Genomic DNA, 26,990 nt, shown 5'->3' with positions numbered 1-26,990 from the left:
GCTCAATGCTCTCTAGATGAAAAAAATTCTCCTCCTCCTACTCCCTATCCTCAGGCTGTCATCCCCTGATTCAGGAATCCCTGGTCAAAAGCAACATTTTTTCCTGCCATTACCATGCTTGATCCTGTTAGAATTTTCTGAGTTTCTTTGAGCTCCCCTCTCATTCTTCTAAACTCCAGTGAATATAATCCTAACTAATCTAATTTCTCTTCATTTATCAGTCCTGCCATCCCAGCAATCAGTGTGGTAAATTTTTGTTGCACTCCTTCCTTGGCAGAACATCCTTCTTCAGATAAGGAGATCAAAACAGCACACAGTACTTTAGGTATGGTTTCACCAAGGTCCTGTACAATTGCAGCAAGACATCCCTGCTCCTGTACTCAAATCCTTTCACGATGAAGGCCAACATACCATTTTCTTTCTTCACCACCTGCTACACATACATGCTTACTTTCAGTGACTCATGTACAAGAACACCCAAGTCTCAGTGCACCTTCCCCTTTTCCAATCTATCACTGTTCGGTTATGTTTACTTCCTAATTTTGCTACAAAATTGGATAACAGCACAGTTATCCACATCATTGTTCATTTGTCACACATTTGTCCAACCACTCAACTTGTCCAAAGCACTCTGAAGCATCTGTGCATCATCCTCAGATTAACCCTACCACCCAGCTTTGAATAGTATGCAGATTTGGAGTTATTACATTTAGTTCCCTCATCTGAATCATTAACATACACATTGCCATTAGCTGGTATCCTAGCTCTGATTCCTGCAGTATCCCATTAATCATTGGCAGCCACTTCGAAAATGACACATTTATTCCTACTCTGTCTCCTATCTGCCAGCCAGTTCTCTCTCTATGTCAATACCCTACCCCAATCCTATGCCCTCTAATTTTACATGCTAATATTTTATGTCAGGCATTTTAGAAAACCTTCTGGAAGTTGAAGTAAACCATATTCACTGGCTCCACCTTATCAACTCTACTCATTACATCGTCGAACAATCCAATAGATTTGTCAAGTATGATAGTGTCTTCTAAACCCACAATCACTTCCATCTAGAAGGTCAAGGACAGTAGTTCATGGGAACACCACCACCATCTGCAAGTTCCCTCCAAGCCAGCCTGACTTGGAAACATATCATCATTTTTTCACTGTCAACATTGTGGGGCTACCTACAGCACACAGACTGCAGCGGTTCAAGAAGGCAGCTCACCACCTTTTCAAAATGCTGAATAAATGCTGGCCAGCCAAAAACACCCACATCCCACAAGTGAATGAAAAAAAAATCCATGCTGACCTGCCCAATCCTGTCAATGTTTTTCAAGTGCTCAACTGTTAAATCTTTCATAATGGAATCTATATTGGTCCCCACTACTAAAGTCACGTTAACTGGTCTACAATTCCGCATTTTCTCTTAACTTCCTTTTTTAAATAGTGGGGTTACATTAGCTACCCTTCGGTCTATATGAACTGTTTCACAGTCTATAGAATCTTGGAGATGACCATTGATGATGCATTCACTATTCACTTCCTTTAGTATTCTGGAGTGTAGATTGTAGGGCTCTAGGTTTAATCCCACCAATTTCCCTAACACCACTTATTGATTTCCTTCTTTTCCTCCTTGTCACTAGACCTTATGTTCTCCAAAACGTTTTGGGCGTTACTTGTCTTCTCCTTTTGTGAAGATAGTTAAGATATATATTTAGTTGTTCTGCTATCTCTTTGTTTCCCATCATAACTTGTCCTGTTTTGATTGTAAGGGACTTGCATTTGTTTTCACTAGTCATTTATCTCTTCACATACTTATAGAAGTTTTTAACAATCAGTTTGTGTGCTTCCTGCAAACTCACACTTGTACTCTGTTTCTCCCCTCTTAATTAATCCCTTTGTCCTCCTCTGCTGAATCCACACTGCTCCCAAGGTCAGGTTACTGGTGTTTTTAGCCAACTTTTATGCTTCTCCCTCTCAATCTAATACTTTCCATAACTTCCTTTGTTAGCCATGGTCAGGTGGTTTCCCATTTTATCTTTGCGCCAGACAGAAATGAACCATGCACACTTTGAAAGTTTGCCATTGCCTATCTTGTAAATCATTAAATCCAGGAATCAATATTTTTTTCGTAATTATTAATGTTTCCCTATGCCTGAAGCAACACCTTTGAGGAAATTCCTTGCAAGTACAGTCGGAGAAAAATTATATCACCTTTTACTGGCATGAATTTTTTTTAAAGTACCGTTAATTCCGGGTTCAAATTTTACGTCTTAAATATTCATAGAAATGATTACTAGTTTGGGAAGAAAAAAAACTTGCATCTTCTGCTTAGGTCCACAATCGCAAGGTGCATTGGAAAGATAGCATAAAGCTTTAAAGTCCATGATTAAAACTGACTGTCATAAATATCCTAAAGATTGGGTTAAAGGAATTTCAAGATATGAAGTGAGAGGTTTATGCAAATTGATTAATGAGAAATTCCTATCTGTGTTTTGTGTTTGAGAGAAACTAATCAAGGTCAAAAAAACATTTGAACCTTGCTCAACAAACAATGAAAACTATCGTAGATAAAAAGGTCAAGGTTTCAAATATCATTGTCAAAGGCAATGTGTTAGCATTGTTACCTGTCTCTGGGGAACCATGAAAAGCAAGGTTCATTGAACCGTACCAAATTAAAAAGAAATTCAACTATGCTAATTCTGTATGAGTATTCCAGAGGAACAATCAGTGAGATTAAAGAGTTATTACCGTCGTGAGGAAAACCAGCAGAAAATTTTACTTACAGTAAAAGAAACAGGGCGTGGAACATGAATAATTGGAGAAAGAATCAGAATTTGAAAATTCAGAAGCTGATCCTTCAGCCATCATTTTGGATAATACAGAAGAAGTGTTGGCTCCTTGAGGAACTCCAGCTCAGAATTGATGAGCTTTGTATATTGCAACACAACAGGAAGGAGAGAGTTACCAGGATGTATCAGGATGCAGGCACACCCCCTTAGATTATCTACTTTGAATTTGGTCAGTGATCAGGAACAGAAGAGTGTAGCTATAGCCAGGCAAGTACAGGGATCCGGAAAGTGGCGCTGAAGTAGCCTTAGCCCTTGTACTTATCTAACAGGTTTGAGATTCTTGCTCCCTTTGTGGGCTATAGGGAGAATGAGCAAACTGACCATAGCACCATGGTACAGCAAACTATTCAAAAGTGGGGAGAAAACAGAAATGCAGTTGTAATCAGGGATAGTATAATTAACAGAATAAAAACTGTTCTCTGTGGTCAGGATTGACAGTCCCAAAGGCTGTGTTACCTACCTGGTGCCCAGGTTCAGAATATCTGGGGAACTTGATTAGATTAGATTCCCTACAGTGTGGAAACAGGCCCTTCGGCCCAACAAGTCCACACTGACCCTCCGAAGAGTAACCCACACAGACCTATTTCCCTCTGACTAATGCACCTAACACTATGGACAATTTAGTAGGGCCAATTAACCTGACCTGCACATCGTGGACTCTGGGAGGAAACCCACGCAGACATGGGGAGAACGTGCAAACTCCACACAGACAGTTGTCCAAGGATGGAATCGAACCCGGGTCCCTGGCACTGTGAGGCAGCAGTGCTAACCACTGAGCCACCATACCGCCCCAAATTTGGAGTGGGAGGGGAAAGATCCAGTTTTTGTAGGTACCAGTGATACAGTTAGAAAGAGGAAAGAGATTCTGTTGATGGAATATGAACAGCTAGAGGCTAAATTAAAAAATAGAACCACAAAGGCAATGATCTCTGGATTACTACCTGAGCATATAGTAACTGGCCCAGGGTCAATCAGATTAAAGAGGTAAATGCATGTCCCAAAGATTGGTGTGGGTAAAACAGGTTTGAATTATTGGGACATTGGCACCAGTACTGGGGAAGAAGAGAGCTGCTTCAATGGGACAAGCTACACCTAAATCATGCTGGGATCAGAGTTCTGGTGATTCACATGACTAGGGCTGGATAAGACCATAAGACATAGGAGCGGAAGTAAGGCCATTCAGCCCATCGAGTCCACTCTGCCATTCAATCATGGCTGATGGGCATTTCAACCCCACTTATCCGCATTCTCCCCATAGCCCTTAATTCCTTGTGACATCAAGAATTTATCAATTTCTGCCTTGAAGACATTTAGCGTCCCAGCCTCCACTGCACTCTGCGGCAATGAATTCCACAGGCCCACCACTCTCTGGCTGAAGAAATGTCTCCGCATTTCTGTTCTGAATTTACCCCCTCTAATTCTAAGGCTGTGTCCACAGGTCCTAGTCTCCTCGCCTAACGGAAACAATTTCCTAGCGTCCACCCTCTCCAAGCCATGTATTGATGGATATTGAGCTTTAAACAAAATAGTGGGAGATAGGTTCAACTATATGGAAAATAAGAAAATCAATGATAATAGAAGATAGGATAGCAGGTTAGTGATGGGGCTGATTGTAACCAAAACGTAAAAAGGGACAGAATATGTGAATGTCATATTTTACCAAGGAAGCATAAAAGAGTGAGAAAATTCAATAATAGAACAACAGTCATATTTAAATGCACAAATCATTCCAAATAATTTAGACAAACTAATAGTGCAAGTTGAGATAAATTGGGATGGCAAGGTGGTAAAGTATTTAGCACTCACAGCACCAGGGACTTGGGTTTGATTCTAGCCTTGGGCGACTGTGTGGAAATTGCATGTTTTCCCCATGTTTGCATGGGTTTCCTCCCACAGTCCAAAAATGTGCAGATTTGGTGGATTAATATGGTAAGTGTAGAGTTAGGGTGAGATACTCTTTTTAGAAGGTTGGTACAGAGTCAATGAACCTAATAGCCTCTATGTGCATTGTAGGGATTCCATGATCAGTGAAATCAAAATGCTGTCAAGCCATTATGGAAACATGGTCACAAGGAGGTATGACTCAAACATTCAGGGATACTTAACTTTTCAGAAAGATAAGAGAGATGGAAAAGGTGATGAGCTAGCAATGTCAGTAAGAAATGAAATGATGACAGTTGTGAAAGACAATCTCGGCTCAAATGATGTAGAGTCCATTTGAGCACAGGTAAAAAAAAAGGAAATTAAGACATGGCAAAAGTAATGTTCAGAACCCAAACATCAACCTTTTTGTTGGAAAAGCTATCCATCAATAAATAGTAAGAACGCATTAAAAAGAAAACACAATAATTGACAGCGACTTTACTCTTCATGTTGATTGGGTTAATAAAATTGGAAAGAACATAAGAACATAAGAAATAGGAGTAAGAGTAGGCCATCTAGCCTGTCAAGCCTGCTCCCCTATTTAATAAGATCATGGCTGACTTTTTTGTGGACTCAGCTACACGTACCTGCCTGCTCATCATAACTCTTAATTCCTTTACTGTTCAGAGGGTAGCTACAACAACAAATTCATACAGTGCATCCGGGATGGCTTCCCCGAGTAGTATGTCATGGAGGCAACCAGGGAACAAGCTACCTTGGATCTCATTATTGGTAATGAGGCAGGTTTAATAAAAGACCTCTGGGTAAAAGGTCCCTAGAGAGTCATGATCATAACCTTGATAAAAATTAACATTCAGTTCAAGAGTGATGTGGATAATGAATTGGCTAATGGTTAGGAATCATCAAGTGGGGGATAAAGGGTTCTTTTTCAGGTTGACAACCTGGCACCAGTAGGGTTCCACAAGGATCAGTGCTGGGACCACGACTGTTTACAATATATATTGCGGATCAAGGAAGTGAATATACTATAGCCAAATCTGCAGATGACACAAAAATATGTAGAAAGACAAATTGTGAGAGGAATACAAATAGTTCACAGAGAAATGTTGAGAAATTAAATAAGTTGAAAAAATGTTGTCAAATTAACTACAGTATGGGAAAACGTGAAAGGGAGAATAAAAAAAGTCAGAATTATTTAAAATAGAGAGAAACTGCACAAGGCTGCCACACAAAAGTTTGGTGGGGGGGGGGAAGTGGGATAGGTACTTGTGCACAAGACACAGAAAGCCAGCACACAGGTACAGCAGATAATCAGGAAGGCTAACGGAATGTTAGCTCTTATTTCAAAAGGGTTATAGTATATGAATCGGGAAGTCTTACTGCAATTGTACAAGGTGCTGGTGAGATCACAACTGGAGTACTGTAAGCAGTTTTGGTGCCCTTTTTAAAAAATATCTTTTGTTTCATTGGAGGCAGATCAGAGAAGGTTCACAAGAATGATCCCTGGTATGGAGGGATTGTCAAAACAGGTTAGGACTTATCACTGAATCAGAAAAAATGAGAGGTGATTTCATCGAACATACAGGACTCTTAAGGGGCTTGACAGGGTAAATGCTGAAAGATTGCATCCCCTTTTCAGACAGTCTAGAACCAGAGGGCATAGTTTCAGAATAAAGGGATTCCATTTTAAGATGAGATGAGAAAGAATTTCTCTTCTGAGGATTAAGAATCTTTGGAACACCTTGCCACTGAGAGCAAAGTCCTTGTGTATATTTACAGCTGAGAGATTTTTAATCAAGAATTATGGGGAAAATGCAGGAAATGGGATGTTGGATTAGCCAGAAACAGCCCACTTAGCCCATCAAGTCTGCACCAACCTTCTGAAGGGTACCCCACCCAGAGGCTCACCCTATCACCATAACCCCACATTTCCCATGGCTAATCCACCTTACCTATAAATCCCTGCACACTACGGAGCAATTTAGCGTGGCCAATCCACCTAACTTGCACACCATGGACTGTGGAAGAAAACCAGAGCAGCCTGCAGATAACCCAGCAGATATGAAGAATGTGCAAGCTCCACACAGACTGTCAACCAAGGCTGGAATCAAACCCAGGTCCCTGGTGCTGTCAGGCAGCCGTGCTATTAACAAGCTATTTCTTTGTTTCAGATCTCCAGCATTCTTTACTTTATTTCAGAATTCTAATACATTCCTGACTTGTGCCTTGTAGGTTGTGGAAAGGCATTGAGAAAATAGAAGGTGAGTAACCTGCTACAAAATTCCGAGTCTCTGACTGCTGTCGTAGCTATAGTATTTGTATGACTGATCTAGTTCAGTGTCTGGTCAATGGTAACCTGCAAGATGTTAATTGTGGGAGATGCAGTGATGGTACAGCTATTGTATGCCAAATGAGAATCGTTAATTCTCATGTTGAAAATGGTCATTGCCTGACTCTTGTGTGGCATGAATGCTACTTGTCATTTATCACTCCAAGCTGGATATTGTCAATCTTGCTGTTTTTGTTATCTCCCTTAGCTCTTGCCCAGGCATCTGTTTCTCCCCTTTGGAATTTTTTCTGTGATACAAGTTCTGTTTAAATCCAATTTGTTGCTAATAGAACCATCAATAAGTTTTATCTTGCAAGTGCTACTTCAAGCATTTAACTGCTTCATAATTGCAATTCATAGAAGATTTAAAGGAATAACGCTTAAGGTATCAGACAAAATATCCAGATTGAAACCAGCAGTATAACATGCAAAGAGACAAAAAATCATTTTCCCCAAATTTTTAATTACTCATAATTACTTGTTAATTGTAAGCCAAAAAGAATTGGTATACTCTGAATTCTGAGTGCAAACATTGTAGAAACACTGGTGCCAAGTGACTACAATACCATCATAAATCAAGAACTCAACAATTTGCCCATTGTGTGGGTGTATATGCTTCAGCAAGTACATGTGACTGGCTGTGTACAGAGATGTGGGAAAACCCAGTGAACAATTAGTGTTCAACTTAATGTAAATAGCTTAAAAAATTAAATTCTCTCATGAACCTGCACCAATTAGATCTGAAGCAATTTGACCAGTACAGTATAGCCAATGGAAAGGATAATATCAAGATTTCTGTTGCTATTCAATTTTGATAGTCAACAAGAATGATGGGTATGAAAAACAGAAATAACACTATAATCTATTTTTCTTCCAAAAATAGATTAAAGCTCATTTTTAGACAAAATAGAGAAAGATTTACTTTGATTGCGCTGTGTCAATATGAGAGTTTATTCAATTTCCATTGGCTACCCAAGGTAGAAATATGACCTGTTGTTCTGAGCTTGGTGCCTTATTGTGATTACATCAAAAAGAATAATCGAACAATAAAGCTTTTTCTTCTGAATTGTTGCCAGTTGTCTTGTAATGCTTCTGATGTTTCAGCACACACTTTACTTGAAAATAAAACCCTATATAAATGTAAAGTTTAAAGTAAAATATATAACTAACTGACATTTTTCAGTTGGATGTACACAATGGGAAAGCACTGGTGCATTTCTCACAATGTTCTGCCCATTCATTTTATACATAAAATATTCTGGTGAATGTTCCACTGATTTCCCATGTGTCCGTTTTTACCAGAAATACAGTTTACTTCATTAATCTAGAACAATCCATACAACACCAATGGGATTGTCTTTCTTCTTTACTTCCTGGCCCCTATCACCCAAAATTAAAATGAATAATTTGTCCTCATTAAACTAAAATAAAACATATTAAAAAGAATTTATCACCGATGCACTGACCTCCCAGAAATTAAATAGCCCCACTGCAAAATTAACTGCTAAGTATGGCATTAATTACATCTTTTAATGTACATATCTTCTAACTATAGTGCTAAATATGAAACCAATTTAATTTATCACAAAAGATAAAATATCATGGAAAGATCTGGCATATTTTTGATGCCAGTGGCAATGTTGCAATGACAGCTCAAAAGTTTTTGTGTAAAGATCCAGCAATCCTTGTGCACTTCATACAAAATTCAGAAGGGTTTTTTTAAATCAAAGACAGCAGACAATCACAATATAAAATAAGTTCTTTGATGTCCAAAAATCATCCATGATTTAAGATGGGTCTTCAGCAGAACTCAACCAGCTGAATTTGTATTCTCTCAGTGGTAAGACAAGATCCAGAGATGATAGTTTCTGTTCACGTTCAGACTGGACTAATCGATATCCAAGAATATTCATGGCTCCCCGACAGATATCCTGTACTTTTAAAACCTTTTCAAATGGCACCTCAGTCCTCCATGCCTGTGATATGCTTTTAGCATTCCGAGATGTTATTTTGAATGCTGATCCAGCTCCTTCTCCATGTGTGATGTTATATATCCAAGACCTAAGTTTTGGAGTAAAAGTTAAGCCCGTAAATTTATACATTGTTGATATCTCATTCAGTGGATCTCTTACTAGATCTTCATACCTCACCATCATGTAGCGTTGTTTTAGAAAGTCTGGAGCTTGCTTGGTTGCTGCCTCATGAATCTGTATGTGACTTCTGCAAACTTCTTTCATGACTTCGTAATTTGATGCTTCAGCTTTGTCTTTTTCAATGGGTTTACCATTAGCACCCATAACAATTCCATTGTCTCGCATCAGTGCAGATAATGATTTACCACGAGATTTCATGACAGCCCTAGGGTCTCTAACAAGGTGGATGATTTTGAGGTTCAGTGAGGGATCGGCGAGAAGAGGAAACAGTGGCATTAACTCAAAAAATCTCACTTCTTTGATAACAATATAATTGTACGTTTTGCATGCTTCTTCCATTTTAAAAAATTTGGACATATTGCAATGTTTCTTACATGTTTCATCATTGCTGAGATCTGTTCTTTTATAATAGTCACATGTAGGGGGTGAGCAGAGAGCTCTGCTGACTTCCCACTGGAACAAATCAGACACGCGTCTGTTTTCACCCATGTAGGCATTAAATACTGACATATCACACAAGAATGTAGATCGTATAAGGTCTCGAACAGCCATTTGCAAGACCTTTGCATTGTTTTGATACATATTTACCCACACGTGCCAGGCAGGCTCCATTAAGTAAAAAACATCAGGGTGCTGACTAAATACTTGCCCCACAAAGGAAGAACCTGACCTCCAGGAAGAAAGAATGAGAATGTGAACCTTGTTATTCTGGTTATCAGACACAGATATTTGAACTTTTTGTCTGGAGTAGATGACGATTAAAGCAAATGTCTGAATAGCCACAAATACAGCAATGCTTGTAGTTACAAACGTTAGCCTCACCATAGCGATGGTTGCTAATGTGGTACTGATCTGTAAAATAGAAGAACATATTTAAGGTTTCATCAAACCTATACAATCACAAATCCACGCAATTATAAGATGATTGATAAGATAGAAAAGCAAGATTCACAAAGTACGAAGATCAAAACATCATCTTCAGAGTTTTATTTCCTTGGTTGAGGCAATACTTATTGGATTTAATCCCACAGGACATTCAGATAGGGGAACCATGTGGCAGCTGCACTCAAGCGGAAATGACAAGATCAAGATTTTCCATCTATTAATGTTCCAACATTTGCAGCAGGTATGAGGTTTCTTACAGGTAATAGCACCTACAAAACAATTATTATTGATACATATTTTGCCTGCCTAACAAAATTCAAAGACCAGAATTTACACTTGGGATATACAGATGTGGTTTTTGCAGGTGCTGAATTTTCAGACCAGATTGGAAGTGGTGAGGGCTGGGAATTGTGGAATTTAACTCTGCAGTATCCATACCGTTTCAGGTTTCTTGCCTGGAACCAGCCAGATTAACAAATCCAACTCCATGTCAGGCAAAGAATCCCTACTTTATCATCCCAACCTCACATATTTTCCTACAACTGAGTGGGGCTTGTAGTGAGTGTCAGGGGCAGAGTTGGAGGTCAGTAAATTTTTGAGTGGAGGGTGTCAATCACAGGAAAAAAAACAAGTTAGCTTCAGGATTAATTAAGGAAACATATCGCTGCTCCCACTGATCCACAAGCAGTGATGGAAAAGCACTTACCCCTCAACACAATCAATCATTCTCATCTCCATTTGATGCCAGGTATCGCGTTGTATTTAAAGTGAAGTTACAATATGAGGCACAGAGCCTTATGAAAGCAGATTGGTCATCTGAACCTTCCCAGCACCAATAAAATCAGGATTGAATGGATTAAAGTTGAGGCTATAATTGAAGTTTGAAGCTTTATTTTTTATAATCCCACAAGCATTGGGATGTTAAAAAAAATCAATGTTTCAGTGTCATATCTGAGGGAAAGGTAAAAAGAAGCAAATGGAGACAAAGGTTTGATCGGAATTGTACTGCAATCCAAAATATCTGCAGTTCTGCCCACTTCTGCAGTTTCTCAAGTGATCTTTTTATCAATTCACCTAATCATAAGTTGGGTCAGAAGAATCAATTTTCACGTCAGTGGTCTCATGGTTATCACTTCAGGAGTGAACTCTGAGCAGTGCACCTCCTATTTCTAGGGGTTTTATAGAGTTACAGTCTATCATGGGTAATGAAAATAGATTGCTGGGACACATCATGGATTGTGGATACATCGGGGATTGAAGCCAGGATTGCATCAGCACCCTTTTAAAAAAAAACCATGGAAGCAATTTCAGTTTTCTTTGGGGTGGGTACAACTCTTCTCCAACCTCTTCCCTATCCTGAAGCTTTTTCTTAGAAGTTTTATCCACTTATGGAAGGTGAAGAGCATGAAAGATTTGTTGAGCATCCCACTAACACAAACTCCACTGACCTCACAAGTCTTGCTAAACACAGAGGTGGATATTGAAGACAGATACATCTCCACCCAGGTAATAGGAAATGTCATCCTGTCGATCCTCATGCTGTAAGAACTTATAGCCTTGAAAAAGCTAGTTTACTTCAGCAGCAAAATATCACAGTAGGCAACATTTTTCTGAAGATTCTTGCCATTACCTTGCATGCAGGGATTTTTTTTATTCACTGGTGGGACATGGGCATCACTGGCTAGCCTGCATTTATTCCCATCCTTACTTGCTCTTGAGAAGGTGATGGTGAGCTGCCTTCTTGAACCACTTTAAAAATCACATGACACCAGGTAATAGTCCAACAGGTTTATTTGGAAACACTAAGCTTTTGGAGCGCTGTTCCTTTGTCAGGTAAGACTGGAATACATACAGACTCTAACCTCACACCTTTAATGCACTGTTTGAGCTGAGATGTCACCTTTCTAAAATAAAGCCTTACATTATCTTAGGAATGTGACTTCAAAGAAGTTCTGGGATTTACATATTAATGAATTAAAAAACTAAAAGATGAAAAACTTAACAGCAACCGAGGTTTGCTCAATATATCACATCAATGTATGACACTATGATCTTTTGCTGTAAATTCTGTGTCCTATAGTCATACTCCATTAACTACCTGATAAAGGAGCAGCACTCTGAAAGCTAATAAACCTGTTGAACTATAACCTGGTGTCATGTGAATTTTAACTATGTCCACCCCAGTCAAACGCTGGCACCTCCACTTCTTGAACCACTGCAGTCCATATACTTTTGTAGAGAATTCCAGGATTTTTACCCAGCAACACTAAAAAGGAATGGCAATAATTCCAAGTCACAATTGTGTGTGTCATGGAGGAGAACTTTTAGTTAGTGGTATTCCTGTGTATCTGTTGCCCTTCTGGATGGAAGTGATTGTGGGTTTGGAAGATGCTGCCTAAGAATCTTTGTGAATTTTTGCAATGCATCTTGTGGACAGTACACACTGTTGCATAAGACTTGTGCCTTGTAGATGATGGATAGTCTTTGAGGAGTCTGGAGATGAGTTACTCACCACCGTATTCCTTGCCTGTGACCTGCTTTCATAGCCACTTTATTTATATGACGAGTCCAGTTTGGTTTCTGGTCAATGGTAACCCCCAGGATGTTGACAGTGGGGGATTCAGTGATGGTATTTTTAATGAATGTCAAGGGGCAATGATTAGATGATCTCTTATTGGAGATGGTCATTGCCTGGCATTTGTGTGGCATGAATATTACTTGTCACTTGTCATCCCAAACCTGGATAATATCCACGTCTTATTGTATTTGGACATGGACTACTTCAGGATCTGAGGAGTCACAAATAGTGCTGAACTTTGTGCAACATTGTGTTCTTCACTCAGAAACAGTGTGAACTACTGTTAATGACTTTCTATCCTTTAATATTAATGAATGAAAATTTATAGGCAGTGCCTCCACTATTGGCCAACGAGCCATTCATAGCTCAATCAATAGGGCTTGGTTTCAGGAACATTTTGTTAATTTCACATATAGTAATGATTCAGTTCTTGTAAATATGTACACCTGCCCATTCATCATAGAGTCATACAGATGTACAGCATAGAAACAGACCCTTCAGTCGAACCCGTCCATGCCGACCAGATATCCCAACCCAATCTAGACACACCTGCCAGCACCCAGCCCATATCCCTCCAAACCCATCCTATTCATATACCCATCCAAATGCCTCTTAAATGTTGCAATTGTACCAGCCCCCACCATTTCCTCTGGCAGCACATTCCATACACATACCACCCTCTGCGTGAAAAAGTTGCCCCTTAGGTCTCTTTTATATCTTTCCCCTCTCACTCTAAACCTATGCCCTCTAGTTCTGGATTCCCCAACCCCAGGGAAAATACTTTGTCTATTTATCCTATCCATGCCCCTCATAATTTTGTAAACCTCTATAAGGTCACCCCTCAGCCTCCGATGCTCCAGGGAAAACAGCCCCAGCCTGTTCAGCCTCTCCCTGTAACTCAGATCCTCCAACCCTGGCAACATCCTTGTAAATCTTTTCTGAACCCTTTCATGTTTCACAACATATTTCCGATAGGAAGGAGACCAGAATTGCATGCAATATTCCAACAATGGCCTAACCAGTGTCCTGTACAGCCACAACATGTGTACTCAACTCCTGTACTCAATACTCTGACCAATAAAGGAAAACATACCAAACACCTTCTTCACTATCCTATCTACCTGCGACTCCACTTTCAAGGAGCTATGAACCTGCACTCCAAGGTCTCTTTGTTCAGCAACACTCCCTAGGACCTTACCATTAAGTGCATAAGTCCTGTTAAGATTTGCTTTCCCAAAATGCAGCACCTCGCATTTATCTGAATTAAACTCCATCTGCCACTTCTCAGCCCATTGAGCCATCTGGTCCAGATCCTGTTGTAATCCGAAGTAACCCTCTTCGCTGTCCACTACACCTCCAAATTTGGTGTCATCTGCAAACTTACTAACTGTACCTCTTATGCTCGCATCCAAATCATTTATGTAAATGACAAAAAGTAGAGGACCCAGCACCAATCTGAAAAACAGACCTCCAGTCTGAAAAACAACCCTCCACCACCACCCTCTGTCTTCTACCTTTGAGCCAGTTCTGTATCCAAATGGCTAGTTCTCCCTGTATTCCATGAGATCTAAGCTTGCTAATCAGTCTCCCATGGGGAACCTTGTCGAACACCTTACTGAAGTCCATATAGATCACATCTATGGCTCTGCCCTCATCAATCTTCTTTGTTACTTCTTCAAAAAACTCAATCAAGTTTGTGAGACATGATTGCCCAGGCACAAAGCCATGTTGACTATCCTGAACCAGTCCTTGCCTTTCCAAATACATGTACATCCTGTCCCTCAGGATTCCCTCCAACAACTTGCCCACCACCGAGGTCAGGCTCATCGGTCTATAGTTTCCTGGCTTGTCTTTACTGCCCTTCTTAAACAGTGGCTCCACATTTGCCAACCTCCAGTCTTCCGGCACCTCACCTGTGACTATCGATGATACAAATATCTCAGCACAAGGCCCAGCAATCACTTCTCTCTCTTCCCACAGAATTCTCGGGTACACCTGATCAGGTCCTGGGGATTTATTCACTCTACTAGAATGCTTTTTAAATCTCTCGACAATTTAAAGTATTTTACTGTTTCAACAACATGATTTTTATCCTCTGAATGAAACAGCCATGTGATGATCAGAGATTGAAAGAATGACTTTTCTGATCTTTTGAAATAATCGGTTGCAAAATACTGAGATGGAAAGAGATTGATACTGATTGCAGTTCTAAAATGTCAAGGGCTCTGTAAATTCCAGAGTTAGAACTTTAAAGTCAATTTACAGGAGTGTTATGAAACATAATGAGATATCAAGCCAGAGAATGTGGTTTTTAAGGAGTGGCTTAAAGGAAAGATAAGGGTGAGAGAGGCGTACAGAAGTATTTCTGAATCTTCGGACTTCGACAGCTAAAGACATGATCACTAGAACAATTGAAATTGGGGATGCTTAAGAGAACAGAATTAAATGAGTACAGATATCTCGGAGGATTATGATGGTGGGGGAGATTACAGAGGTGGGGAGCAGCAAAGCCATGTAATGTCTACATCCCTTGTAGGAGCAAAGAAAAACCAATGTAGATGTGCAAATATATGGGTAATAGATGAATGTTAAGAACTAGGCAGCAGAGTTTTGCTTTATCTCAAGTTTACAGAGGGTAGAAATACCAACCAAAAGTGTGCTCAATAGTCATGTTCTCATGATGATAAAGACAAAACAGTTTCAGCAGCATATGAGCTGAGATAGGATGAATTCAAGTAATGTTATGGAGTTGAAAACAGACAATCTTAAGCTCATCTCAGGGTTAAATGGTCGGTTGCCAAGAAAATATAGGGTTGGTAGTTGTGGAATGGAATTTGGACTGATGGCAAAATAACTATAGCTTCAGCCTTTCCAATATATAATTGGAAAGAAATTTATCCTATTGGGCATTGGATCATTAGTCTGACAATTTAGTGAGAGCAAAGGAATTGTGAGAGATGATGGTGAGGTATAGCTGAGTGCTGTTGGTGTACGTGTGAAAACTAACATCATGCTTTTGAATGATTTTGCTGAGGCATAGCATATAAGTGCAAAAATATAAGAAGTTCAAGGACAGGTCCTTGGGGCTCAGTGGGGGGGTGGGGGGCAGGGGCGTAACAGTGAAATTACAAGTGATTAACTGGCAAATCATAGATAAGAATGGAACTAGGTGAGTGGACTCCCACTTTGTTGGATGACAGAAGAGAGAATTGTAATATTGTACGGTCAACCATTTGAAAGCCTACAGATTGAGAAAGACCAGAGGGATAGTCTTCTTTTATCATTTGTGATTTTGAGAGTCATTTAATACTGAGAAATGGGATGATTGGAGTGACTCAAGAATGAAGCCTGAAGAAAGATGACATGGAATTTTAGTGATCACAAAGGCTCTGGAGGAGAATGTGATAGAAGGGGAGGGGTATAGTTCCCAAGGTTGGGTGAGTTCAAGGAATTTGAGGAGGCTGCGTCAATGGTTGATTTAAATGTGAGACCATGCTCAAATTACAGTTCAAATTGAGATACTATGCTGTATTCCTCAGTCCTCCTCCTAATTACAAATGCTCCAAAATCATAAAACTACCCTTAAAACTGATTCTTCATTGTGCCTGATATTAACAATCCTTTTTGTTTAAAAAAAATTGATTGATTGTGAGAAACGTTGTAAGACATCAATAGCAGATATTCATTTAGAACTGAACTTAATTTTTATCCTTTACCTTCCTAATGACAAAGGAAAACAACAAAATTACTTTGAAATATACCAAGGAGGTAGGTCACTACTATTTTGAAATATGACAGAAGGGTGTGGTGGTGGTGAGGAGGAGGAGCGTCGCTCTGAAAGCTAGTGTGCTTCCAATTAAACCTGTTGGACTATAACCTGGTGTTGTGTGATTTTTAACTTTGTACACCCCAGTTCAACACCGGCATCTCCGAATCATGACTATGATCAGGAACATTGGGATGGCCTCAGGCACCAGTAGCACAAGGAAACAATACTGTGAGTAGTGTGCTATCGCTCAGAAGTACTGTTTGGGGGGAGAAAAAAATGTCTGGCAGAACTGCAGGTAGAATGTGATTCACTGGTAGATCCCTGGGAATTGTCAGCTGAGAAGAAATGGAAGGTGGTTGAAGTCTTGATAATTTGAGGAAGTTAGTCCTTGATCTGGCATCCCTCACTAGTGAATTTCTAAGTGCTATTTGCAGATATTAAATTAAATATTTCATGATTTATTGCTACAATTGTAAATAATATATACAGATGATGTCCTTAATATACATATGTATCACTCAACTGCATAAACAAATATGCAGAATTCACATTATGTCACTACTTAGCTTCTCAAGGTCTGTAAGTAAACACAGGGCTGCTTTAAAATATGTCTTCTTATACTTTAAAATGACAAAATTCAATCAGAGATCATTGCGTCTCTCGGTAACTCAATAGATAGGACTGAGCCTGCAACAAGCTCTGTGTATGAATGGACTGTCTTACTGTCAATCAAACTCTTTTAGAAGTTAGTTCAAAAAGTCTGGTTAGTGAATTAACATATAGAAAAGTTTCACACAAGTAATCAGTGCCTAACTCATCAACTTGAAGCCAGACAAAGGAATCCTTACAAATTGTACATTTACATAAGAGGACATTTGATTTTGTTTTTCTTCTTTCAATGCAATTTCAAAATCAAAATTTGTAGTTAATGATCAGTCTTCAACATCGAGTTGAACTTGTACTCAAATTTATCATTTAGGTTCTATTCAAATAATTTTCTAAGAAACACAACCTGAAACTCTAATTCTGAAAGACATAATTTAATTTTTTTCATTGAGAATAATAATTAACATTTTATTTGGACTATGAAGATAAATGAAAAATTGTCACAGGTGTGCAGTTCTCTGTCATATCTAACATAGATAATGCACCTCTTTCTCATACACATACAGCCGCAATATAACTTTTATTAGAGAAAGCTCTGAAATATTTAGCCAATTTTCTCTTGTCATGTTGAGAAAAATGAGATGATTTCAAGTGATTAGATGGTACTGATATATATTGCAAAATTGGGCACATTGCATATATTGCGCTGCATATTATTTTCCAGTTGATAAGGACAGCTATGGACCAGAATTTTGCAAGAAACTGAGTAGAAATTTTAATGAGGAAATAAGAATCATTAATGACAACTCAATGTATACATACAATTATATAATCCAGCAACATATCTCAATAATATATCAGTTACTGAGTAAGGGAGGAGGGTTTGAATTTTTTATGTCATTCACAGGGTAAGGAATTTAGAACAAATAAGTTTTAGAATTAACATTGAAACACCTGTTAGACACTAAAGCAAGTACAGATTTAATAAAAGATTTTTATCATTAAAATTTTCATAAGTGTTTATCTCACTTTTCATTAGAGCTTGTAAAATGTTAATATTTTAACATAAGTTTATTTTATTCAATCTTGCAATATAGGTTATTTTCTTTATAATGGAAGTGGCTGAAAAGAGACTTAATGGAGGATTAAAAAGCTATAATAGATAAAATGGATAGGAAGGATCTGTTTTCCTTAAGAGAGCTCAATAGCCAGAGTACATCAATTTAAAGGATTTGGCAGCAGGATGGGAGAGGGATATGGACGTCAAAAAATAATTCCACACAGAGATTGTTTGTTTGAGTCTGGAACACTTGAATATGCATTTGAAGTACTGTAACCTCCAAGGTTAGAGATCAACATCAAAAATCAATTAGACCGAATCATTCAGGTCAAATCTTAGACTGAATTGTCTCTCTCTCTCTGTACCATACATTTTCCACTTCTATGGGTGTATGACATGGAAAATAGGAAGGTAATGAAAGACCTGTGAAGTGCTGCAGTCCTTGTCATGATAATTTTCTCACAATGTCATTTGGTAGGGAATTCCAGGATATTTTCCAAAAGCAATGAAGGACAGATAAATGTTTCCAAGTCAGGATGGTGTTGGACTTGAAGATAAATTTGCAGGTGATGCTGTTCTTCCATGTGGTGGGGATCGCAGGGAGGTACTTTTGAAGTAATAAGCTACAGCAATGAAGGTAATGCTCTCCACAATTACTGAGTGTCATCTTAGGAGGGATAGGTTGAATCCACAAAGAGCACGACTTGAATAAACAGCTTGATCTTGGATGCAATCAAGATTTTGAATGTTGATTTGGCTGCAGCTATCCAATCTTGTGGCAGGTACTCCATCTGATTCAGCAATACTATTCTTTAGTAGGGGAGGATTTAAGCAGTTTTCAGGAGGGTCATTTGACAAGAATAACCAGCTTTTGTCCTGCTCTTACCGCCAATGGTTTTATATGGTTCACTCATTTAAGCTTTTGGTCAGCGGTACCTGAACTGTAAGATGTTGATTATGGGAGATTAGGTGATGGTACATATTGCTGTGTTTTATAATCACAGGAGGTTGTTCATTTATAGCATACAGAAACATACAAAAGTTAAATTCCTGCTAACTTTTCTATATTTTATCTTTGTTAATTCCAAAGTGACACTAGTTGTTTATCACTAATACTTTGATTATGATTGCATCATGGAGAATGTGAGGATGGCAGATGCTGGAGATCAGAGTCAAAAGGTGTGGTGCTGGAATAGCACAGCTGGTCAGGCAGCATCCAAGGAGCAGGAAATCAAAGTTTCAAGCATAAGCTCTCCATTAGTTCTGCTAAAGAGCTTATGCTCGAAACGTCAACTGTCCTGCTCCTCGGATGTTGCCTGAACAGCTGTGCTTTTCCAGTGCCACAATTTTTGACTATGATTACATCATGTAGAGTTTCTACTGCATGTTTATCACCGCATTTCTGCTAAGCCCTAGCTGGGCAGCTATTAGGTATGTGCACTGCTGGAGATAATGTTTTAAGAATTTCCTCATAATTTGTGTATTACAATGAATTATAGAGTCATAGAGATATACAGCACAGAAACAGACCCTTTGGTTCAACTTGTCCATGCCGACCAGATATCCGAACCTAATCTAGTGCCATTTGCCAGCACTTGGCCCATATCCCTCTAAACTCCTCCCATTCATATACCTGCACAAGCTCATCAAAAAAAGGAAACATTATTTATTTTCACTCACCACATTAGAGTCCAATATCTTAAAAGATTGTATCATAGATTGCATTGGGAAAAGGCCTTTTTGAACATTATACCATGAACTTTTATTTTCTTTCTTTGTTCATTAGTTCACTAGTTTTATCAGCCTTTATTGGCCCTGCCTAATTGCTCTTGATATGATTGGCTTACTAGGCCATTCAGGGGCTTTGACTAGTGTGGAGTTCAAAAAGCACATTGGATTTTCAAGATGCTATGATAAGAGATCTCACACAAAATACAACACTGCAAAATGCAATTCAAAGTATCTGCTTTAGTCACATACTTGCTGCTAAAAGCTAAAAACAACTTTTTTGCAGACTGTTGTCTGTAGTAAAGTTTGGCACTGTGGGGTTACCAATATATAACAAGAAGTAGAATAGTGAAAACAGTCTGCTATTCCATCTTGATGTGTTCTTATCCTTAATAATACCACAGTTCTTCAATGCCTCTCCTTTGATACTGAGGTTAGCAAGACTGCCCTTATTTAATTCCATTCTTACCAATTGCATGCACAGCCCATCTTAAAATGGGTTATTTACTATTTTCCTCATTATTATGGCTGATGTACCCCAAAGATCAATCCTCATCACTCATCTACAATCTGCTTCCAAAGATGCATGGTCAGTTTCTGTATGTGTACTGATAATATTGACCCCACTCAATTATCATCATTCTTGACCCTTCCACTGCCTCTGTGTTGGTACTGTTTGTTTAGTATCCAGTTCTAGAATTCTCTTAAGTTGAAATCAAAAAGACTAAATGGTGTCATTAGGCCAATGTCAAATTCCTTTCCCTTTCCATTGATTCCACCTTGCTCCCTGACCACTATCCCAGGTTGACATGTTTGCAACTTTGAAGCACTATCCAACCAATACTTAGGTTTCTGATCTCATAGGGTCCCTTTACCACAAAGGTAGCTTACCTCCAATCCTACAACATTGCAAACCTGCAAATCATTGTTGAAATTGTGACCCTTGTTTTGTCACATCCAGATTCAACTACTTCAGGCTTTCCAAGTCAGCCTGTTGACCTCACCTCAACCCAAAACTCTGCCTTAATGTTAGAATTCTCATTTTAATGCCTTATTCATTCCATGGTCTCTCTCAGCTTTCACTTCACTTTAATTCATTTTGCAGTTCTTTAACTCTGGTTTCTTATGTATCACTAAGTCCCTTTTCCCCACCACTGACAATCATGAACAACAAAAAAAATCAAAAGAACTGCAGATGCTGAAAATAAAAAAAAAACCATTCTTCAGAACCAAGGGTCACTGGTTCCAAAATGTTAAATCTGCTTTCCCTCCACAAATGCTACCAGATCTGCAGGGTTTTTCCAGCAATTTGTTTTTGTTTGAATTGAGCCTGCCTCTGTCTGGGCATCTTGCTCTTAGATTCTGCACCTTGTACTCCTCTGCCTCACCAGGACCCCCATCTATTTAAGACCTTCCTTAAATCTATTTTCTGCTGATCTTTGCAAGTCTTTTTCTTGGCATAATCTCTTTTGATTGGCACTGCTTCAACAAAACTCTGTAGCAGATATTTATATTTTTACAGAACAATACAAATGCAAGTCATTAATCAAGAAACACCGAAATTTAACACGTGTAACATACACAAAGCCACTTCATGTCAGATTTACCCAACCATCCATCAGTAACAGGAGAATTAAAGTTACTTGAGAGAAAATTCAGAATTTATTGACCTGATGTAAATGCTCATGTCAGAATTTGTGTTACTTAAATGTTTGTAACTTTATTTTCACCCCTTAATGTTATTTATATGAAACATTCAGTAAAATTAAGGAATTGATTATTTTACTGTCATTTTTTAAAGAAATTAGGTAATTCTTGAAACCTCTTCATTAATTTTATCAGTTTTGATCACATCTACGTGTTACCTCATGGAAATATGTTATCTGATGGGTTTAGATTCCTCAACCTTAATTAACCATAACATCCATATGATGTGTTTCTAAACATAATTGAATATTTAACTTAAAACATTAATTGCTACTGGAATTCAGAGTTAATTTCAAACTTTTCTTTTCTCCAATCCATTACAAATATATGAATATGAAACAATCTGACTTCCCCCTCCTCACTTTTTCCTAAAAGCATACTTTCATGGTGCCATATGTCCTGATACTTCATCCAACTGTTCATTAGACAGGAGTATGAGGATGCAGAGATTATGATGCAGTTATACAAAACCCCAACTGGACCCTACTTGGAATACTGTGAGCAGATATGGGTCTCGCATCTGAGGAAGGACATACTGGCCTTGAAAGGAGTATACTGTCGGTTAACGAGAATGATACCTGGATTTCAGGAGTTAAGTTATGAGGATGTATACAAATCAGGCCTGTCTTCTCTAGAATTTAGAAGGGTGATCAAAGTTTTCAAGATATTAACAGGAAAAGAGAGCGTAGGTAAAGATAAACTATTTCCATTGGTTGGGGATTGTAGAACCAGGGGGCATAGTTCTTAGAATTAGGACCAGATTGTTCAGGAGAGATGTTAGGACGTATTTCCACACACAAAGGGTGGTAGATGTTTGGAATATTCTTTCACAAATGACAGTGGCTGCTAGATCAGTTGTAATTTTAAATCTAAGATAGTTTTTTTTGACAAATAAGGTTTCAAGGTCCATGGTTCTCATTATTCAGATTTAATTTTAACTATGAGGGTTGTTTGTTTCCTCAGTCATCAAGGTGGACATAGCCAAGCCCAGTTCCATTTTCACCTAACGTTAACTGTGCATTTTGAAAACACAAGTCAAGCTTCACATGAATCCTGATGACATCCAGCTCTCTGTCACCACCATTGTCTTCCTTGATCCTTTACCATCTCTGATTTTCCACACAAAGATGAGTAAGAATTTCCTTCAAATAAATATTGGGACAACTAAAGCCATTGCCGTTTGTCTTTGCCACACACTTCATTCCCTAGCCGTTGCCTTCATGTCTCTCACTCATAACTGAGGCTGAAACAGCTTATTCATAATCTTGGTGTTAAATTTCCTTACAAATAAGCTTTCAGACAGAAAAATAGAGAGAGAGAGAGAAAGAAAGAGAGAGAAAGAGAGAGAAAGAGAGAGAGAGAGAAAGAGAGGGAGAAAAAGAGACAGAGAAAGAGAGAGAGAATAAAAGAGACAGAGAAAAAGAAAGAGAGAGAGAAAAAAGAAAGAGAGAGAGAGAAAAAGAGAGAGAAAGAGAGAAAAAGAGAGAGAGAGTAAAAGAGACAGAGAGAATGAGAGAGATAAAGAGAGAGACCACTCATCAGACCACTCACCTCTGTTTAGTGTCACACTGTATTTGATAACACTCCTGAGAAAGATTGGGAGGTTCTTTTCTACTTCAAAAGTGCTATCTAAATTCCAAGACACTGAACCCAAGATTAGAACAAGGAGCTCAGGCTGATTTTAACAGTCCCAAGGTGAAACGTGCATAATCAGTTGTATTTGCGGTATCAAGTGTCAACATACAATCAACAAATTTAAGGGCAATTTTTAATTATTCCAAGGAATTTCCAGCCCATCTGGATAAGTTGTATATTAACTGAACTATTCGGAACTCAGTGTGGCTTCAAACAATTTGTGACAATAACATTGAATATTGATTGTTATCTTTTTCTCCCTGACACTGCATTATCAATGGGCATGAAAACTTGGGTCAGAAACCTGCACAAGAAAACCAGAGAGAAGACCTTGAGCTTCTGTTTATGGAAGAATATTTGGGAATGCCTGTAGTGTCAAATCTCTTTGAGTTCATGAGCAATTAAGATGTATCTCCTTCACATTTGACTCCCATTTTAATAATTGGATGTAAGCTGCAATAATAAATTGAGGCTACAATTAGATCAATCATAACCTTATTGAGTAGCAGTGTAGGCTAGGACAGCTTGTACTCTAGTTTCAATGTTCAGAAATCAAAATGCCTGAGTTTACCCTGTTCACCAGGATACTCACCTCAGTCAAAGTTTCTTAATTCAAAAGATATGATAATTATTTTCTTCATCTTTGAATTTTCATTCAGTTGTATTACTTGTTACTTTAATCGGATAATTTATATTTTACGGAACAAAACATGACCTTGAATTATTGGGGGAAGATCATACTCTGCAGATAAAACCTTTCACAATAATAAAACACATTAGGACAGAGAATGTGACTGTGTGAAGTTGAATTTCATTTCACTGCACACAAATATAAAAGGAGGGATACGCTATCTGTCCATAAATTTTTACCATCTCAGAAATAAAAAATAAATTGTTAAAATACTAGTAATCATTTCTCATAGCTTTTCTTGTTTTCACAAACGGAGACTCTAAGAGAGCTCCGCCCGCCACAATTCGTATACCGTAATTTGGAGAAGCGATCATGTACAAAGTTTTTGCCTGATCCAAGTTCATTTTCCGAGCTCACCGTTGACTAAGTGTCAGCTCCGAGTTCGAAATGATGATGTACCCAAAAGGTGAAGACTAGCGAATGTGGGGACATTGTCTCCAAATTACTCCAAACATTGTAGGAACGATCGATCTACCACCAAGTGGAGACACTACACGGACCCACTGAACTGACACTATCAAATGGATCATTCTAAAATGTCCCATTTCCCTCTTCAGCAGCCAGCCTCCCCGTCATCACTCGGCTTGGTTTCAAATAGCAGGAAACACGTTTCGAAAGCCCAGCTGCTTCCATCAGAAATATTCCCAAATCCACAGTTTGTCTGAACAAGCACAGGCTAATCTAGCACAGGAACAGGCCCATCGGCCCACCATGGCAGTGCCGACCGTGATGCCCCTCTAAAATAATCCTGTTTTCCGGCACAGGACCGACAGTCCCCTCTCCATAGCCGCTGAAGAAGGCTCCAAATGTGAACTGTTTTCTCATCACATACGCCTGCTAGAGTTGCTGGGTTTCTGAAGCTACTGTCTGTTTTTATTAGTCTCCCTGTCCGTTTGACGGTCTGAATGCCTGTCAATAAAGCCCGGTTGAAATAATAGATGTTTCATTAAAACGTTTTAAAATGAAATCCTGCCGCGTTTCTGGCTGCTGAAGGAAGACAAACAAACATAACCCCCACCTCACCCTCCCCCCCCAGACCTCCCTCCACCCCCCCCCCCCCTCCCAGACCTCCCTCCCACCCTACACAGACCTCCATCTACGGGGTGGAAATATCATTCCGATCAAATGCAGTCTGAAGACGTCAAGATTCATCGAATCAGAGAAAATAAAAGTGATTTAATCGTTTTTTTAAAATAAAAATTGACGATGTTTCACTGTACTCGCCTGTCAGTTCTGCAAGCCTGAATTCAAGCCGCTCTAGCCAAGGTGTAAGTCCTTTTGAATAATAGGGCTCTTTATTTCCAAAGAGTTGGTTGTGGACTGTTTGAGCCAGTCTCCGGAATCCTTTGAGCTCTATCCACAGTCTTCCCCACTGTGGACTGTCTGAGCGAGTTAATGGTGATCAACTCTCTCTTCTCTCCTCCCGTCTGGAGTACCTCCCACCTCACTCCTCCCACACTGAGCTTCCACACACAAAGCAGGGATGGGGCTTACTCAGATCTTTCGAGCTGCAAAGCGAGAAGTAGCAGGCACACCCGTGAGCGAGTTACAGAAACGTAATTTTGCAAAACCAAACCCTCTTCAGTAAAAGTTTGTTCAGTCTGGCTGCAAAAAGGAAGAGGAAGAGCTGAAAAAAGACATTGGGTGTGAACTGCGCACACTATTAACTAGATCGAGTAGTAAGGAGCCTTGTAAGGAGCTATCGTACGTGTAAACGTGGACATTTTCCCTTCACAAAATGTGAACTTGCTGAAAAGTCTATAACTGTCCTGAATGGAGAGATGACAGGGTTTAGTGGTTACTCTTCAACAACCTGAGAACTCCGCTCTGGCAGGGTTGGTTCCCAGTCACTTGTCCGTGCTCACTAACCTCGGACCATTTCCTTTTTTTTGAGCTTTCGTGTCCAACAGCTACCCAGTGCTTAACTGCTGCTTAGCACTGCTGCTTCACCGCCCCTGGATTCACACCTGGATTCAACCCCGGTCCCTGGGTGCCTGCCTGTGGGGAGCTTTCCAGATTTTTCCCGTGTCTGCGCGAGTTTCCTCCCACATTCCAAAGATATACCGGTGGACTGGCCATGCAAAATTGCCCATATTTTCCGAGTTCGCCGTGGTAAATGTAGGGGTGGGGGGTGGCTCTGGGTGGGGTGCTCTTTGGAGGATTGGTGTAGACTCGATGGATTGAATGGCCTGTAGGGATTCTGTAACTTTAAGCATTAGGTATTACAGCCTCTGTTTTATTTCATTCTGGGTTAGTGGTGCTGGAAGAGCACAGCAGTTCAGGCAGCATCCAAGGAGCTTCGAAATCGACGTTTCGGGCAAAAGCCCTTAATCAGGAATAAAGGCAGAGAGCCTGAAGCGTGGAGAGGTAAGCTAGAGGAGGGTGGGGTGGGGAGAAAGTAGCATAGAGTACAATGGGTGAGTGGGGGAGGGGATGAAGGTGATAGGTCAGGGAGGAGAGGGTGGAGTGGATAGGTGGAAAAGGAGCTAGGCAGGTAGGACAAGTCATGGGGACAGTGCTGAGCTGGAAGTTTAGAACTAGGGTGAGGTGGGGGAAGGGGAAATGAGGAAACTGTTGAAGTCCACATTGATGCCCTGGGGTTGAAGTGTTCCGAGGCGGAAGATGAGGCGTTCTTCCTCCAGGCGTGTGGTGGTGAGGGAGCGGCGGTGAAGGAGGCCCAGGACCTCCATGTCCTCGGCAGAGTGGGAGGGGGAGTTGAAATGTTGGGCCACGGGGCGGTGTGGTTGATTGGTGCGAGTGTCTCGGAGATGTTCCCTAAAGCGCTCTGCTAGGAGGCGCCCAGTCTCCCCAATGTAGAGGAGACCGCATCGGGAGCAACGGATACAATAAATGATATTAGTGGATGTGCAAGTATAACTTTGATGGATGTGGAAGGCTCCTTTAGGGCCTTGGATGGAGGTGAGGGAGGAGGTGTGGGCGCAGGTTTTACAGTTCCTGCGGTGGCAGGGGAAAGTGCCAGGATGGGAGGGTGGGTTGTAGGGGGGCGTGGACCTGACCAGGTAGTCATGGAGGGAACGGTCTTTGCGGAAGGCGGAAAGGGTGGGGAGGGAAATATATCCCTGGTGGTGGGGTCTGTTTGGAGGTGGCGGAAATGT

The 26,990-nt window shown here is 39.8% G+C and overlaps 1 protein-coding gene across 2 annotated transcripts in view; it reads right to left on the bottom strand.

Moving 5' to 3' along the window:
- Positions 1-7,505: 7,505 nt before the first annotated feature.
- chst6 (carbohydrate sulfotransferase 6) overlaps positions 7,506-26,990 on the bottom strand; it is a 72,818-nt gene continuing 53,333 nt past the window's right edge. The window contains exons 1-2 of one of the 2 annotated variants that reach the window (XM_043706722.2): positions 25,099-25,257; positions 7,506-10,067 (exon numbers count right to left, since the gene is read on the bottom strand). In XM_043706722.2, the coding sequence (XP_043562657.2) occupies positions 8,850-10,040 (1,191 nt within the window). In that variant the 5' untranslated portion in view covers positions 10,041-10,067; positions 25,099-25,257 and the 3' untranslated portion in view covers positions 7,506-8,849. Of the gene's footprint in view, positions 10,068-25,098; positions 25,258-26,990 lie in introns of those variants that run through there. The other variant, XM_087995770.1, reaches the window with a different exon arrangement.

Source organism: Chiloscyllium plagiosum, unplaced genomic scaffold (genome assembly GCF_037043375.1).
Source record: "Chiloscyllium plagiosum isolate Xiang-an unplaced genomic scaffold, Cpla_swu_hap1 HiC_scaffold_17, whole genome shotgun sequence".
In the NCBI taxonomy this organism is placed as follows: Eukaryota; Metazoa; Chordata; class Chondrichthyes; order Orectolobiformes; family Hemiscylliidae; genus Chiloscyllium; species Chiloscyllium plagiosum.
Note: the sequence above shows the minus strand (reverse complement) of the source record. Positions and strands in the feature narration are given on the sequence as shown.